The sequence below is a fragment of the Corvus kubaryi genome, unplaced genomic scaffold (assembly GCF_017639235.1).
Source record: "Corvus kubaryi isolate FWS band 111438036 unplaced genomic scaffold, C.kubaryi_AGA036_p1.0 37392, whole genome shotgun sequence".
Lineage (NCBI taxonomy): Eukaryota > Metazoa > Chordata > Aves > Passeriformes > Corvidae > Corvus > Corvus kubaryi.
In genome coordinates, this window is record NW_024581131.1 from 3556843 (window position 1) to 3574830 (window position 17988).

General features: G+C 40.6%; 1 protein-coding gene across 7 annotated transcripts in view; it reads right to left on the minus strand.

The window, feature by feature from the left end:
- Nucleotides 1-17988, minus strand: part of SERGEF (secretion regulating guanine nucleotide exchange factor) — a 142090-nt gene that overhangs the window by 108748 nt on the left and 15354 nt on the right. For all 7 annotated transcript variants that reach the window (XR_006017820.1, XR_006017821.1, XR_006017819.1 and 4 more), the window contains exon 9: nucleotides 2686-2843. Coding sequence is in view for 3 of the 7 variants with exons in the window: in XM_042038759.1 (XP_041894693.1) it covers nucleotides 2686-2843 (158 nt within the window). In the remaining 4 variants the exon portion in view is untranslated. The remainder of the gene's footprint in view (nucleotides 1-2685; nucleotides 2844-17988) is intronic.

Consider the following 17988-nt stretch of genomic DNA (forward strand, 5'->3'; position numbering starts at 1 on the left):
CAACACAGGAGGTTAAATCTACTGCGCTGTCCTTGAGGTAAACTCATGTGTCTTTTATACTGTCCTCTAATCCTTAGATTAGTTTCTCCACTTTGGCTTTAACAATATTAACTGAAGTGCAGAGGCAATCAGCAGACCACAGCTTCGCCAGAAATTCAGTTGAATCATTAAAAGTGATTTATAAAAATAGACCATGAATAAAAATCATGAATCGTAATCCTCAACTGTTAAACTGTCTCTCTGCATCAAACACAAAAACTGGAATTGTTAATTCAAGGTAAACATGGAAAAGAACTCTATATTCCTTTCACTTCATCTCTCAAATCAAATCCCATCTCCATATGACAACAAATGGAAAAAGGGATAACTTGCGAGTTAACAAAGAGCAGCTCACTCTACATAGCCTACATACTGCAATTTAATGCATTTTCAAGTATAAATTCTAGCTTTGGCATTATTTCATAATCTTGAAGTGAAACAATTTAGGTCCTTATTATCTGTTTTTCTTTTCTCATCAACACAGCTCCTCCTAGGATGCAGATGATCCTCCTAAATCATCTTTGTACTGTTATCTCTGCAAAGAATGATGTCTGCTACAGAACACTGCCATTGCTAATCACTCAAATCAGGTCTCTCACAGGTCTATAAGGAGGAACAGTGCTGAGGGCAGCAGAATAAAGATGAGATTGTTGTTTCTCTTTCTTTTCAAGGAATGTATCTGAATACATTCCTTCACTTTCATGGATCACTTGTCCTGCCAAGGATAAGTTTCCCTGTGCAAAAGCTGCAGCTGCCTTAGCTTTGTATTGTTCGAGAAATGACAGAACAATGTACTTGAGGCACTGCACACAGCACAGATGAAAAACAGTGAGAAGCAGATTCAGAAACGGAGCTGTCTATACATAACGAATGACAAGAACTAGGGACACCCATGCCAAAATGGGTAAGAAAGCTGTCTGAGACTCAGAGGAGTTAAAAGTGACTAAACATTAGTGCAGCATCATAGGCTCTGGAGCCCCAGCCAGGGTCCCTCAGGATGGCATCCCTTCCCTCCAGCACAGCACAGCACAGCACATCCCTTGTCCACACAGCACAGCTTGATGTCATTGGCAAACTTGCTGAGGTTGCCCTCAATCCCACTGTCCATGGCACTGACAAACAGTGCTGAGGAACACCACTCCTCACTGGTCTCCAGGTGGACATTGAGCCATTGACCTCAACCCCATGATTGCAAAGATCCAGACAGTTTTTTATCCACTGAGTCATCCACACATCAAATCCATGTCTCTCCAGTTTACAGACAGGATGTCACGTGGGAAAGTGTCATATGCTTTGCACAAGTCCAGGTAGATGATGTCAGTTGCTCTTCCCTCATCTACCAATGCTTTAAGCCCATCACAGAAAGCCACCAGATTTGTCAGGCTGGTGACCGAATTTGCCGTGCTGAAGCCATGTTGGCTGTCACCAATCACCTCCTTATTTTCCATGTGCCTTAGCATAGTTCCCAGGAGGATCTGTTCCATGATCTTGCCAGGCCCAGAGGTGAGACTTACCAATCTGTAGTTCCCCCGGTCTTCCTTATTTCACTTTTTTAAAATCAGGGCTATGTTTCCCTTTTTCCAGTGGGAACTTCACTGAACTGCCACAGCTCCTCACGTATGATGGATGGTGGCCGAGCCAATTGCTCTGTCAGTTCCCTCAGGACCACAGATATATCACATCAGGCCCCATGGACTTGTGCACCTTCAGGTTCCTTAAATGGTCTCAAACCTGATCTTCTCCAGGAGTAAGCAGTGCTTCACTCTCCCTGTCCCTGCCTTTGCCCTCTGCAACTTGGGCCATGTGGCTGGAGAACTTTTAGGTTGGTTGGTTGCTTGTAACCTTTTTTAGAACAAGGCCACTCGTCAGAAGTTTCACAGGTTCTCTTTATGCCTTGCTAAAGTTTAATGCCCTGGATAACTACGCTCTGAGAGTGGCACCTGGACAGACCATTAATCTGATTTTAAGCCAACAAGGCTGCACCTTTAACAAAGTCCACCTTCTGCCACCTGTTCTCCCATCTCAGCTTTCCTGAACATGTCCCCTTCTTCACTCACCCTACAACTCAAACTGGAGACTTCTCAAGGAGCACAAGAGGTCAAGAGTAAGCATGGTGGGCAGACGTTCTGGATGAGTCAATTACATGTCTCAAACACATCACAGCTTTTTGTTCCTGCCCCCACAGTACTGGGAATTTCCATTCTCCTCAGCTGCAGTACAAGCCAGAACTGTTTATATGGCTGTGCAAGCCTGCCCCCTGGATCAGAGGGACCACCAGTTGTGATTTGGGGGGTGCTGGTCTGGAGTTTCAGACAGAAGTAGTGCCGCACCCGGGCAAAGTCCCACCTCCTCTGTTCGGCTGCACTGCAGGCACAACTTACACCTGCACACATTGATACTTGAGAGAACTTAGAATCTTTTGCTAATGGTAAAGCTGATTCCACCAAGGAAAAAATCAGTTCCTGAATGCAAAAGCCTTTTAAAAGAAATAATTGAATCTTATTAATTTCTGAGCTTACAGGAAGAGCAAGCAAGGGCTTGTGCTGCAGCATTTGGAAGGGTTCTATCAGGACACTGTTCTGATTATTTTAATGCACCAAAAAAAAAAAGGGGGGGGGGAGTGGAAATGGTAATTTTCTTCTTTACCTGAAATGCTCCATTTAGGCAAGGAACCGAAACAGGGATGTTACACAACAGCTCCAAGCAGTGCTCAGAGGCCGTGCTCTGCTGCCCACCGGGAACCACCGCGTGCCTTCCAAGCTGTCTGTAGTCCGCTCTGCCCCAGGTGAACACCTTGCCAGCTTCTAAACACAAAACACATTTCAACATTACTTATTCACCAAGTTCCTGAAACATGTGGGTGCCAATTCAATACCAGAACTTTTTAATGCATCTTATCTACAGCTTCAAAAGCTTGGTGAAAACTTATTTCTGGGAACAGAAGGAAAAAAAAAAAAACATTAAAAACTAGCTCAAGATATTATGTTATACTTCTATGTAGCTACTCATTCTTCATTAACTTGTTTTCTAGCAGAATAACATCTAGATGGTGGCCTGGGCTGTAAATAAAACCATGTCAGTAAAGCTGCATAACCTGGATATTCTGCATACAATAAACACACTTTGGTTATACAAATGACGTATTTTAGGTTAAGAGAAGCACACACAAAACCACTTATTCTGACACATAAAAGATTATAGAAAAGATAATTATTTCCTATTCCCATTCTTTGCCATAGACAATTCATTGCATGACCTGCATTGAACAGGGTTTATGTTTTCCTGATAGAAGTTATCTTCTGTCACTACTATTGTTAGCAGAGCAATAGCCCTCAGGAGACAGCTGGTTAGGCAGGAACACCAGCACAGCTGCCACTAAGCATTGGAAATGCACTGGTTTGTTTTCACAGGGATCACACTTTGGCCAAGGAAAGGTAACTTTAAATGAAATCAGCACGATATGGCTCACCCTTCTCTCCAAGGGTTATTTTACCAAGTTCACTGCTGCAGGACTGACGCCCAAAACACCACTCTCCAGTAGGGACAGCATCCATAAAGCAATGCTTCTTACCTTTGCTTTCCTTGAATTTAAAAAAAAAAACCCAAACAAACATACAAAGTAACAGCTTTATTTTCTTAATGAAGTGACTAGATCCCTGAAGGTAAGCCATGAAAAGCTGCCCCTTCTGGGCTTCCAATTAAAAAAGTTATATACACACAGCATAAGTTAAAGCCCTCAACTTGGTTTTAACTAGAAGCATCAACCCACATTCCAGCCCAGAAAGAAACCTGCAATGACCTTGAGTTATGTACATGCTTCAGCCAAGCCTCAAACTGCTCTCTGGAGCTGAACTCAAGTCAAGTTTGTAGGCCAGAAGATGGGGATCTGGGGAAAATACCATCCAGTCCAGCGAGTCAGCTTGAACACACACCTCTCACTGTCAGTCATGCACACCCCACTGAGGGGTCGGGCACAGGGGGTATGGTCACACCACCCAAAGGTGACGCCTGGGGCTTTTCTAAACAGATGCCAGAACACAAACCCTTGGCAATCTGAACACCTCCCTTTTCCTTAGGGTGCTGCTAAACTGTCTTGAAAGGGACACAGGTGGGCACGGCTGGTTTGTGGAGTTTAAGGTGATAATGCATTTTGTAAATAAACTGGAAACCTCAGTTCATTTATAGGAGAAGTACATGCATTTTCCTTGGAAATCTGCTGGCAGTGGTATCTTTCACTCCAATCACTGCAAGTTTTTCAGATGCATTCTCTCAGTTCCCTGATAATGTTTCCCCTAAAATAATTAAGTGATAAAATTAGTTGTCATTCTCTCTCAAGGGCACAAAGCTTTTCCTCCTTTGCAGCTTCCTAGCAGTTCAGGGAAAAGCTGGAAATGGTCATATATTACATTCAATACAAGTGAGGTCTTTTAACATAGTAACTACATTTTGTTAGGTTAAAGGATAAAAATAAATTTCATTAAGAGAACTACAAGTGTATCTTAGATTAGGAAGACAGTTTGAGGTTTAAAAAACATGCTTGTTCTGAAGTTAGCATATTTACTTTGCAATTTATATAGATCTCTGCTAAAAACATCTGCAGCTGCAAAAATGAACATAGCAAATTTAAATATAGACTAAGCTTCAGGCTTTTACATCAGACCAGGTTACTGCACTTCTACAGAACCCTGTTAGTGGACTGGGAAAGGATAGGCAGGCTGCTCTATTTTATATTAACTACAGGAACTGAAACTGAGTTTTATGAAATCTAAAGCCAGAAAGAATTTCTGTAACATCTAGTTAGATCATTAATATACCACAGGCTCTCAAGCCCTACCCAGACATTGCTGTATTGATCCCAAGGACTACAGCTGAATTAAAGCATTTCAGCTCTCAGAAGCCAGAAGTATCAAGTGCCACAGGCAAAAACATCAGCAAGCTGCAAGGCCTCTGAAAAGGAAAGCTTTGAATTGATAATACAGACCCAGATCCTCACACACAGTCTGCAGCACCATCCTTACAAAGAGGCAACAACGGTTTCTCTCAACTCTACCTTTTGGGGGAAAAAACTCCTTCCTCAAACAAATCTGATGCTCTGTCTGGACCCAGACATGAAAAAGAAACACCAGCCACTCACGTAAAAAAAATGAACCCTTTGCACCCTCCCATCAGGGTACTACTCCAGTGGAACTGAGAACTGCAAGCATATATGGAAGATTAAAACAGCAACAATGCTTAGCTTCAACAAAACACCTTCCACAGATTCTATTTTCTTTCACTTGACAAGCCAGCAAAGAAACACTTACCATGCAAAACCAAACAGAACCCTTAGGAGAATGTAAACTGTTTCTGTAAAATGTGAATGTAAAGTGTTTCCAATTACAAACACAGACCACTGCAATTAACTTTTTCTTTTTTGCCACAATAAGGGAAACTAGTTTCAGGTGGTTATTAGTACTCAAGCATGGAGAACAATAATTAAAAAATATTATAGCCAGATAAATTAATTTTTGCTTTTAGGAAGAATTTAAGAATTAGTTTAGTTAAGATTAGTTAAGCAACCAGTTCCTTCTCACTGCTCATCAATGCAGTTCTCAGTACTTATTGAGAGACATTCCTTCTCCACACTTGTTCCTGTTTGCTGAGCATTCCCCATTCCATGCTCAGACTCCTGCTAATAGTCAATCATTTCTATTTTTCAGCCAAAAAACATCTGCCTAGGGGTCCTTTAGAAAAACCAAAAAACCCCAAAGTACATAAATCTGTCTTTTCTGTGAGAGAAACTAACAGAAGCTGATTTAGATGTGCCTTTTCTATGAAATACTGATTATGCTTTCAGCAAACAAACAAAAAAACCCCAGTCTCAAGTGGAAATTTCAGGCTGAGGCAAACACCAATGCATGGAAAATTCCGCCAAAGGTTAAAGTCTCGTCAAAATCCTCAGGAAAAGAAAGCACTGAGCTATGACAGAAAGCATTGAGCAATTGTAATGAGAGATATTGCTACTGTGCTGCTTATAAAATAGATGGTATTTTAAAATGTTCTAAGAATATTTGAGAAAAAGACATTAGTCATACAGAGTAAGGAGGTTGCAGGATGAATTACTTAAGAATGAAGGGTGATATAACAAGGAGTGTTGGTCTAATATTAGACTAGGACAGATTTTAATTAGAAGCCAAGAAAACATACACAGTGATGAGTCTACTGGCCAGAGTACATCAGCCATGGAAGTGGCTGAGACATCAGACAATGTGATATTTCATACCAGACTCTATGCAGGAAGAGGGCACACAAAAGGCAGGAGTTATCTCTACAACTTGCATAAAAGAAAGAAGTGTATAGTATTGCAAAGCTCTTCCAGTCCTTCTGAGATACTAACAATGCTTCCTAAGACCTGGATCTTGCCATGTTCTGAGCATGGAGGCTCCAATTCCAAAAGGCACTTCAACTCCTCTACTGTGAACATCCACATTGTCCCAGATGACTGTGTACCAACTGTTCATTTTTTCACCAGGCAAATGCTACATCAAAATAAAGTCCAGAGGGTTCAACACCATTTGAAATTAATGAGTAAGAAATATAAATCCATGCACCCTGTGTTATTCCAGTTTACAGCCTGAATGAACCACACAGTACAGGAGGTCAGAAAGCTGGAAAAAAAAAAAAAAAAAGACAAAGGGGAGATGATTTTTAAGAAAAACTTTCTAACAGCTCCTTAAGTAAACAACACAAACAACAGTATGCTACATTGTTTGAGATTCTACATGATCATGCAGATCTGGTTTGCTCGTGCTCTTTGAACTGTAGACACAGCAGTCTGCATCAGTGTACACACAGCAGCAAATCACCCAAAACACATGCTCACGTCCCTCACAGAATACAGATGAAGGTACATACATATTCAAGGACTTGAATACAAACCACTCTCTGAAAGGTTCCTCTGCATTTTCTTCACATCATCCTTCTGCCCTCAGGTATAACAAAGCACAGACAGTTGAGAATGTCCTCAAAATTACAAGTTCACAGCCTTCAGAGTACTGCAAATCCAGCAACACTGCATAAAGCACTTCTAGTTGCTTCCTGCCTGACAGTGTGGCTTTTCCTGTGCTGTTTTATGCTGCTACAGAGGCTGTAGAGCATGTCATTTTTCCCTTTTAGCACTTTTTTTAATCAATCTGCTCAGCCATATAAGTGGAAAGAATTAGCAATAAAAAAAATAAGTACGTTAGTTTTAAAAACAGGTTGATTGTTTCTCAGTAAAACAGAACAGACAAATAGGCACATTAAAATTTACTTATTTTCACTAGACTCAAATTTATCTTTATATCAATTTTCCTGTTTTAAGGTAATATCATGCACTAGTGTTATCTCCTTGAAGTCTCTATTTAGTACCCAGGCAAGCTTTGAACTATCCTTCATAAATGCTAGATGAAAAGAGTTCATCTAGGCTATCTCAGTTCATGGCTGCATTAATGATTACTTTTCAAATGAACTCTGGATATTTGCACTGAATGCTTAATCTCAGACTTGAAATATGAAGTTCTATATAAAATTCCTAATGCCTCCTTTCACATGAAAATTCGCAGGAGCAGGCATTAAAAATTGACATTTAGAGGCTGCCTCTTGCCTCCTCCCTGCCCTACACAGAGCAACACTTCTCCCACATCTACAGATCTCTGCTGTCCTTCAGAAAATCACTGATGTCCTTCAACCATTCTGAGAAACTTCCTCATCTACCGAGAAACAGCCCTTGTGCAGGGCAACCTAACAGAAAAACATTCATCCATCCACCCTTAATTCCTTCTTGGCTGAAGACTGCGTTAATTCAGCAGCTGGAAAGCAGGCACCCCCACACCTGCAGCCTAACACCTGTACCTGTGCGTGGTCTCCGTGCAAAGCAGAGTTATCTGTCCTGAGAAAGGTTTAAATGATTCTCTTATACAAGAGTTCAGTGTACCAGAGATGTCCACATCCCTTCACACATCTCCTCTCCATGACCTCCTTACAAACTTCTGCAGCTTCATGTAATAGGGCGCACTCCTGAACTTTTTTCCATATTCATTCATAACAGCTGTTAAGAATGTATGACTAAAACACAAATCTTTGCACAGTATTGAGGTCATGCATCATCAGGAAAGCTCAAACAAAGCAGCAAAAGCATTTCAGGGATGACAGCAACAGAAAACTAGAGATATTTCCATTGCCACTTTCAGCCTTCTGCAGTCACAGGCTGCAATACACAGGTTCAGAACAGCCCACAGAGCATCCACACAACAAGCTGCAGTTCACAGGGGTTTCCAAGCACTCTGTGAAGAGATCTAAACCTGCAACAAAAGGCCACAAGTGCCACAGGAAGAGAACCATAAGGGCATCACCAGTGCTCCTGCAACAGCTATGGATTTGCCAGTGAGAACTCCTATACTCATCAAGTGGGCCAGAGATTCCTGCCATTCCAAGCTACATCAGATGTTCCCAAACCTGGTGATCAAATTTAATCACAGGCATGTGGGCAAGACAAATCAACAAGGGATTTCACACCACTACAAGCAGAGGCTCATCTGTGATTCAGCAAACAACTGGGTTCTCACTGTGACCCATTCCTACTGCTAAGGAAAAAAAAAAAGAGAAAAAGGAGAAAATCATCCAGTCTTCTTTCAGAGCCTTCTGGAGATATCAAAATATTGAACACCCAAGGACTTGTATGAACACATAATATAATGGAAAATACTCAGCTAAGCAGGTGAAGCTTTGAGGATGTGTGAAACTCACCAAGAGAAGGCACCAAGACCATGACAGTCTTTAAAACAGACTAAAATGTTCAGAGCACAGAGCGAGAGTTCCTTAGGCAATAGTTTACACCAAGAAACTTTGGACCCAAACAGTTTTCTCCCCACTAGGCCACCTGCATTCACTGTGCTTGAATTAATTGTGACTGGGAAGGTAAACTAAGCCAAGGAATTGATCGGGCTGAAAAATAGCCTTGGGAAATGGGAGCTTGGCTACAACAAATATTGCTAAAGGCAGTGCTGTATTAAATCAATTTAATATTCCATATGACAGACTAGACATAGCTTGCAATTTCCATGACATGCTAAGTTTGGCATGCACTTTACCAACAGATCCATATTTACCAGCACTTTGGACATCTTTAAACATCTAAACAGCTTTGACCTTCATTCGTTAAAAACCAGGCATACTCCTCCATTCCATTGTTAGACCAAGTCACGTCTCAAGATAGGCAATGCTCAGTTAATGGGATTATTCACAAACTTAAGCAGCATGCTTCACTGCTTTGAAAGACTGAACAATAACTCTCAATATGGCAAATTCCAGGACTTTCCAGTTGCCTTGGAAGCCCTGTCTCTGGTTCAGGTTTTAGATGGGATAAAAACCCTTTTCCTTTTAGAGGAGAGACTGGAAACATGAAGTACCGCACAAAGCTCTGGATAAACCACAGGAGAAACTAAAATGTTACCATTTAAATGCATGTGAAGTTGTGTTCATACTGCTGACATCAAACAGATATATGATCTTGGCTGAAAAAAGAAAATGGGAGGGGAACATCATGAAATCCATGCAACCATGAAACAAAGCTGGGGAAGGCAGCTGGGGGCAAAGGTAGATTTTAAAGCACCTAACAGACTTTGCATTCATCCTGCAAGGTGAGAAAATTCCCTCCTTGTTTACCTCCACTCATGATTAGAGAGTCATGACTGCCTCACCAGCTGTGCCTCTCGCTTATTTTAAATTCAAACTACGATACATATCTCACTTTTAGTCTTTTAATAGCAATGCCTTAAAATGCAGATTGCTGGCTAAATTTAGTTACATGATTAAAAACAAATCTAACTCATCTCTACCCAGCAAACAGAACTGCTGCATTCAAGGTTCAATAGAGGACTTAACTCTTCAACTAAAAACAAAGTCCTAACAAAAAGAAGGAAATAAAAGAAAATCAAAGCACAATTTGGTGATGTCTCCAAAAAAGCAAGATGCATAAAACATTAACCAGCTATGGAAAACTATCTGCAAATGCACCATAGTATACCATAGGGTTTTTGTTCAGTACTTCTGCAAATAAATTCTGCACTATGCTACTACAGCAGTATGAGTCATACACTTTTACTGACATTCTATATTTATATCTCCATGCCCTTCTGCACTGTTACATGCTTCCTTCCATACAGGCCTCTCTAACCTGGAATTTCCTTCCTTCTGCAGCTGAGCATCTCTTCTTCTAACATTCCCCAGAAAACTGAATAGACATTCAGTTCTTTCTGCACACCATTCTGGAAAAACAACACCCTTGAAGTATAATAATATGCTGCATGTGCTTTTATTTGTTTCCAATTATTTTATTGTGTCTGATTTCCTAATCTTTTGTCTATAAAAGGACTGCTTAGGTCTTTATCCCCTTTGAGGCAAGGTCCAGGTCCTGTTTCATTAGACTTAACGCAGTACCGTACTACAGAAAATCTTATTCAGAGATTACAAGTTACAACACAGGCATATTTTCTAGATAATTTCATGAAAAGCATTCCCTCTAGCTCCAGTGTTGCAAACATTTGTGAATCTGCCTAATTTGGAGAAAGCAAGCAAGCCTGCTACTCTCAATATCCCATCGCATCTGAGCCTCAGAAGGAACCGGTATGTGTCTACAAGAGATAAACAAAGGGAAGGTAATTAAGTTCCCAGTGCTAATATTTACCTTGTTAAAAGACTCTAGGGCGTGCTGTGGAAAGGCAGGCACAGAAATAGCAACAGAATTGCTTTGGAATGGCAGCCTGAAGGAGAACTGGGCTTTTTCACTGCTGTCCACACGATGCGTTCCCAATAATCAGAGACCAGTTGCACAAGAGATTTCACTAGATAACAAGCCTCAGACATGCATGATTCTGAAAAGGCACAACATCTACAAAGAAATAGAAAGCATTACAGAAATAAAGTGTTAGAATAGCAATCCTGGGATTTGCTAAGTGGCTTGAACTTCCTCAGTCACTCCAGAAGCAGCTGAGTTCTACATCCAATGGAGTTCAACCCTAACTATGCGCTGTTCTGAAGAAATAAAGTACAAAGAACAGAACAGTACCACAAATCCAACAATGGCACCTCCAGAGCCTCCCAGGAGATCACCCGCCTTGTTAGGAGTCAGAATCATTAGAAGAGCTACTACAATTGCCTAAGAGTGGGCTGTGCACCTCAAATAACGAGCAGTGTTCCCGCTGACAGGGGGAACAAAACAGTCTAAAAGAGGATGGGAAGGAAAATTCATACCCTTTGAAGTCAAGAGATGAATAATGAGCAATAAGGTGATGTATTCTCTCTGGAATATCATCCCAATTTCTCCCTCCACCCACAAGAAAGTTTAAGAGTTGGGCAAGGGGGTGCAGGAAGAAATAAAAAACCACAACACAAGATTCCACCTATGTATGGCAAGGTGCTTAACATCGAGGAGAGTGCAGGGAGAGAGTGGACAAGGGTGTAAATGGTTGCCTAATGGTGAAAGTATCCAAATGCCACTTATGCCCTGAAAAAATCCATCATATATAAGGGGACACTATCCAGCTAGCAGAGTTCCCTTCAACTCCTTGTTCCAGCTCAGATCTCTAACTCATTAGAACTCACATACTAAGAGACCGTGTCTATGTCTCTTAACATTGTGAGGTATTTTCAGCATTTCAGAGCCACAGGCACAGAGCACGGGCGAGTCTAAAAATTTAGAAACATTTTAGAAATGTTACCAATGACTGCAATGCAAGTCCATCCTGTAAGGGAATCTGAAATTCCCAGCCAAGAGGGAATGATGCTGGGTGAGATTTACTTCTGATGCTCACCCAGTGAAGCAACAGCTGTCCACAACCACCTCTACACAGCTACAACATCTGTACCTCCTTGCAGGGCCAGCACATCTATGTTTAAGAATTACCTAAGTGTGTGTATGAACAGGGCAGTAATGTAAGTATTGATGTGCTATGCTGCCTGTTACTAAGAGGGGTTTAGGTTTTAAGGTGAGAGAGGGGAGAAAAAAGAGGACTTTTTTCATTAGGAGTAAGGGAGGGACAGCAATGAAGAACAAAAAGCTCCTGTTTTTTCAATACCTTCTTTTCTCTGATGTTACAATGGATATTGATCAAAAGAAGCAGTATCCTCCTATTCATGCTTCACAGATGACAGGGAGATAGGGCAGCTTCTGAAGAAACCGTGAGTTTTCTCCTGTGCTAAAACAGGTGGCCAGGTTTTCACGAACTTTGTTTGAATAATGCTCTGGTGAACTAGAGGAATTCTAAATAACTACCCAGATTTTTAAATCAGACACAGCAGAAGTTTGTTGTATTTCAACTATCAGCTTCTACCTGTGTGCATGGCCACAGCGTCTTGGGGCTTCTTTGGTGTTGTGTGTTCTGTCTCTAGCAAAGTGAACAAGCAAGAGGAGACAAAAATGGATTTAACACCCTCCTTTGTACTGCGTGACTTGTCAGGATGATTCTTCAACCCTCATGAACATCCAGTAATCCACACTGCCACCTTTTTATTGTCCCCACAGCCTGATCCTCACTTCTGGATGTTTTATTGTCCATTTTCTCTTCATTGAACAGCTTCAGCTCCAGGCAGCTGTGTCATTAGCAGGCACAAGCCTGAAATGTGTGTACAGGCAAATTCCTACAAAATACCCATCAGCTACAAGATCCAAAATTCAAGATGAGAAATGCCAAACTGATTTTCAGTTTGCTTTCTATTTTGGGGTGGAAAGGACAAGTAGGAAAACATACTCCTAGAGGAGTTTCTGTACCTGTATTTTGGGCAGCTTTGTAAAGATAAATTTCTGGAAATTCTAGAAAAATAAGATTTCCTATATTCACGATAAGAAGGTATTAGCAAAACTGACATAAAGCACTGTCCCTGAATAGATCTTTGACTATACAGTGTTTTTCAGATTTTTTTCTTTTAGTTAAGTGATACTGACTAAAACAGAGAATGAGTCACCTAAGGAAATCCCACCACCCTCCTCTCCTAGGGTTTCTCTCCTGCATGAATCAGATTCTAATACCTTCTATTCATCCATGTCTTTGTCCCCAAAAAACAAACCATTGTGATTATTTTATTCTTATTACATACTGTGGGCCCCATAATACATAATACATAATTCTCTGGGTAGAGAAGAAAGCAGACCTGAACCACACAAGCCCTTAAATCCAGCAGAACATCCCAAAAACCTAAAGTGTATCCTAAGCAACACAGAAAATGTTAACTCCCCTTCATCTGCACAGCTCAGTCTCACTTGTTTGGGATCCATACTGAGTATATGTAGCAACACTAAGAGACAGTGAAGTCCAAATAGGAACTACAAAAACAGAGGGAGTTCACCCTGAGTTTCAACTACCACACCACAAACCAGGCTTGAAGTAGCTCCTTCCCTTCCTACATAGAAGAGGGCTTAAAAAACAACAAAGGCATGTGAAACAGTTTGCAAACACCCCTGCAAAATTTTCCATGGGGTAGGAATAATCTGTTTGCTCCTCAGTGCCATGGAGACTGAGCCTCACTTACTACCAGGAGCTGAAGGCCAGCTCTAGATCATGCCCCTCTGAGCAGATACACCCAGTGCTTACTGACAGCTGTTCCCATTCCCTGGACTTCCTCAAACTTATTGGCTTGGCCCTGTAGCTTCTGGTTGCGTGTTCTCAAGGTAGAAGGTTAATCTTGGCTGTTGTGCTCTCATGGTCTGCACTTCCATGCATATCATCTTGAAAGAAAATAAGTACCCAAAATACACTGACAAAGTAAAAACTGGAGATCAACACCAACATAATTCAAAGCTAAACTAAATTAATATACATTCCCACTACATAGGAGGAATTAATCATAAGCTTTGGATTTCAACAATATTTATAAGCAAGGCAATGTTTTTTCATGAGCCGGATTAAAAAATCATTCATCTTTATATAAGGAAATCAAGTCACCTAGCAGCACAGAAAAAAGCCACTGATTTTGCTTAAGAAATATAACAAATGTTAAAGGATATCAGTTGCTAACCACACTTGTGTATTTAACAGACTCACATGGTAAAATAGATGTCATGGTCAGTCATGGTATTTTCAGAGCACTCAAAAATCCAGCCAAGTCAGCTGAATGCTTACAAATACACAAGAAATTATAACCCCACAAACTAGAAAATACCCTACTGCATACACTTTGTAAGGCAGAGAAACAACTTCACATTGCAACAGCACAAAGCCATTGCTAGCACTCAAACAATGTAAACCCTGTGTTACAAGTGCCTGGGGACAACTGGAATTTTTTAGCACAAACTTGTCTTAGATTGTTCTGTGGTTCCTCACAACTGGAATACTTTAGAGAATAAAAGCCACACTCTCTTGGCAGATCTCATCATACTACCCAAGTATCTGAGCCATTCTACAAGACTACAGACTTGTTATTGAAAATTTACAGCTGTTGACAGAGCTCATGGATCCTATATCAAATTATTTATTTCAAAATTACTGCAAGGTAATTGTGAAAGGAACAATCTAGATAGGCTTTATAGAATTCTTTCCCTGCTTGTTTCTAGTTTTTTAAGAAAAAAAAAGTTCCTGAAAAGTACTGTTTTTCGCAAGTACTCAACTGCCACTAAGCTCTTAAAAAGCACATTAAGTATGTTTGAATAGTAAGACTCATAAGTGAGCATTAAACCTGAATAATCAATTACTAAACAGGAAATGTCATTTCAAGATTATGAAAACAAGTAGTTAATGGCCTTATAATGCTACTGAGGTTAAATAAGATCAATGCACTTACATGCATAGATTGTGCACACATAGACAGCTGCCTTCAGAAGCTGAGCTTAAAAATGCTCAGCTTAGAAATGCATAGCTTTAAATGAAGTAATTTGCAAATGCAGTAGCCACTTCTCAAAGACCAATAAAATTAAGAGGGCAGAGTACATATACCTTGTTCTTGAAAATTACCATGCAGATTAATTCAGCTATCAGGTAATGATTTCTTCCAGCTTCTTGTTCTACACAAAGTGAGTGCAAAGCACTTCTATCTTACTAAGGATTCCAACTGTTTGTCTGAGACCATGTTATATCCATTTTGCATAAATGCAGAAATTCTGAAGACCAAATTCTCACCGTTTGTTGTGTGCTCCACATCAATTCTCTACACTAAGAGCTTTGAGTGGCCAAAACTTCCATCAATCCCATCATCCTCTTACTACATGCAAACTGTGTCATATTTTACTACATGCAAACTGTGTCATACTCCCAAAATGAAACTGTAATTTTTTTGCCCCCCACTCAGATCTCCCAGCTGGAAGAGGGTGTAGGGAAGAACCCCCTAACCCAGTCTTCCAGTCCATGCTCTTTTTGCTGGATAATAGACCTGATAAAGAAGCATCACTGCAGCGAGCTGCTGGGACCCACAGTGTATGGGAGTCTAGAAGCTGAATTAAAGGTAGAGAAGCAAAAAGGAGGTGAATTATATAGTGTCTGGCCCAGTCTGTCACAGCAGCAACCAAACAATAGTGGCCTTGTGAGTTCCACATTTGGATCTCACTCTTGTGAGTTCCACATTTGGATCTCACTCTTGTGAGTTCCACATTTGGATCTTTCTCTATTAATGCCTATGAATATGGAACTTGGAGGCAGCTTATGACAGAAGTTACAAGAACATGAATTTTCTCTTGCTTTTACCTTTGCTTCTTTTCAGCTTCAAATAGGTGAATTGAGAGACCTAAGTACAATGTGAATGATTTTAGTTTGATTCAGGAGAAAGAGTTTGACATGTAACAAAGCAGAAACAGTCAAACAGAAGAGCAAGTGGCAGCAGTTCCAGCTGCAAGTAGTCAGAAGAATTAGAAAGACAGGGACACTTAGGGTCAAACTACTCTTCTTTTAAGGAAATTTGTATCAGCTTTGTACCCTGGTTTCACAATAGTTGCGAGAGGGGAGGTGTATTCAATGCAATTATCATCATTACCATTGCAACAGTTTAATTTGCTTTAAAAGAAAAAGAAAAAATAAACCCCCAAGGAACAGCTCAACAAGGTGCCCTTTTCAGCCCACAAAACTACAGCTCCTCTTGCACAGTTGCTCTGGTGCTGGAGGATACTGAAAACAGAACACACACCACATTTACAGATTTCCTGCACACAAGCACATACTCGTTAGTGTATCTGACCTTGTTTATTACATTTGTTAAATATATGGGTAGCCATAAACTGCAGCAATCCAACCACAGAAACCAAAGGGGGAAAAAAAAAAAAGAAAGAAAATTAGAGAACTTAATGAATCCCTTATCTCACCCACTAATGACTTGAACAAAATCTATACCAGATCCACATTGGAAAGGTGCATTTTTTTCTGAACGCTTTTTAAAGATGAAAGTTCTGTCAAATTGAGACAGTTACAATATTTAAGTCCACAACAATCACTGTTCCCACTAGAAAAAGAGAGGATATGACACACACAGGAAAAAAAAAGCGGGGGGGGGGGGGGGAAAGAAATTCAATATAATAGTCCCTCTTTCCACACATGTGGCCTAAAGCCCCAGAACATAATGTTGAATGATGACTGAGTCATTTTCCAAACTCCTCCAGTCATGGAGTACTTAGTAAAATACATCTGGACAGGACTAAGCAAGTGTGAATCACAGAATCATAGAATCATTAAAGTTGGAAAGATCATCAGGTCCAACTGTCCACCCAGCCACATTCACTAAAACATGTCCTCAGGTGTCATATCCACAGGCTTTTGAATAGTTCCAGAGATGGTGACTCCCCCACTTCCCTGGGCAGCCTGTTTCAAGGAAAGAACATGAGAGGAAGCCATAGCCAGAAAAACCAGGACAGACCAGCCTCACATACCTTATCTTCCCTTTCTGCTGTGGGAAGGGCACTCTGTGGGCTGCCCCACATGTAAGAGGAGCAGAACAGATACGGAAAATTTTTGATAGCTGTTTTCCTTCTGTTAAGCTCATTTTTACTCATGAGTTAAATTTAACAAAAATCTATTTAAATCCTACTCTTCCCAGGCCATCTGAATCTCCATTTGCCAATGTAACGTCACAGCTCACAAAGGGAATTTCAAATATTGAGGTAAGTATTTTGTCCCTAATGCCAATCACTGATGTTTCTGTTTTACAATGAGTACCTTCAATCAGACTTAGTGACAGTTTAGCATCTTCCTGACACCTCTCTTTTCACACAGAAATGATGTAAGATGGCACGCACAGCTATTTACTGTACAACTGGAAGTTCCTAGCAACAAGGAGAGGTAAAAGAGGGACGGTGACTGAAGAAACAACTCAGTTACTCAAAAGACGATGTTAACAAGATTCTGCGACAAAGCTTTGCATATGAACAACTCTCAACACTTGACAATAACCTTTCAGAATGTACCTTCAGTTCCCATTGGACCCAACCTCCTCCTCAGTGACCAAACCACTGAATGAATTTCTTCAAGACTTTTATCAAAGTCATGTAGAAGTAACTCCCAGCAGGGAACAGCACGAATAGGAGTGTAGAATTCACAAAGCAAACACACAGACACACGCACACTCTTCACTGTTTAAGTTTAAAAATAAAGCCAAGGAATAATGCCAGCCCATGAAGCCAAAGAAAATTCAAAAATCTTCTGGGTATTTACAGCTATCTAGAACACAACCTTAAAATAATTATTGTGTAAGCTGAAACACCAATGAGACAAATGTGTGATGGAACAAGAAGACAGCTCTGAAGACAATACAGAAAACAAGGCAATTTCCATATGCATCTAGAATCTTTCATCCCATAATTGCATACTAAATTTCCCACAGTTCCCAGTGTTCATTTATGAATTTTGGTCCCCAAGCTTGCCGATTTCTTTCCCTCCCCTTGCCATGCTCTACCCTTTGTAATCAAATGCAGGACCTTCAAGATAGGCCATGAAGCTTGAAAATTTACCCCCGAGGCAG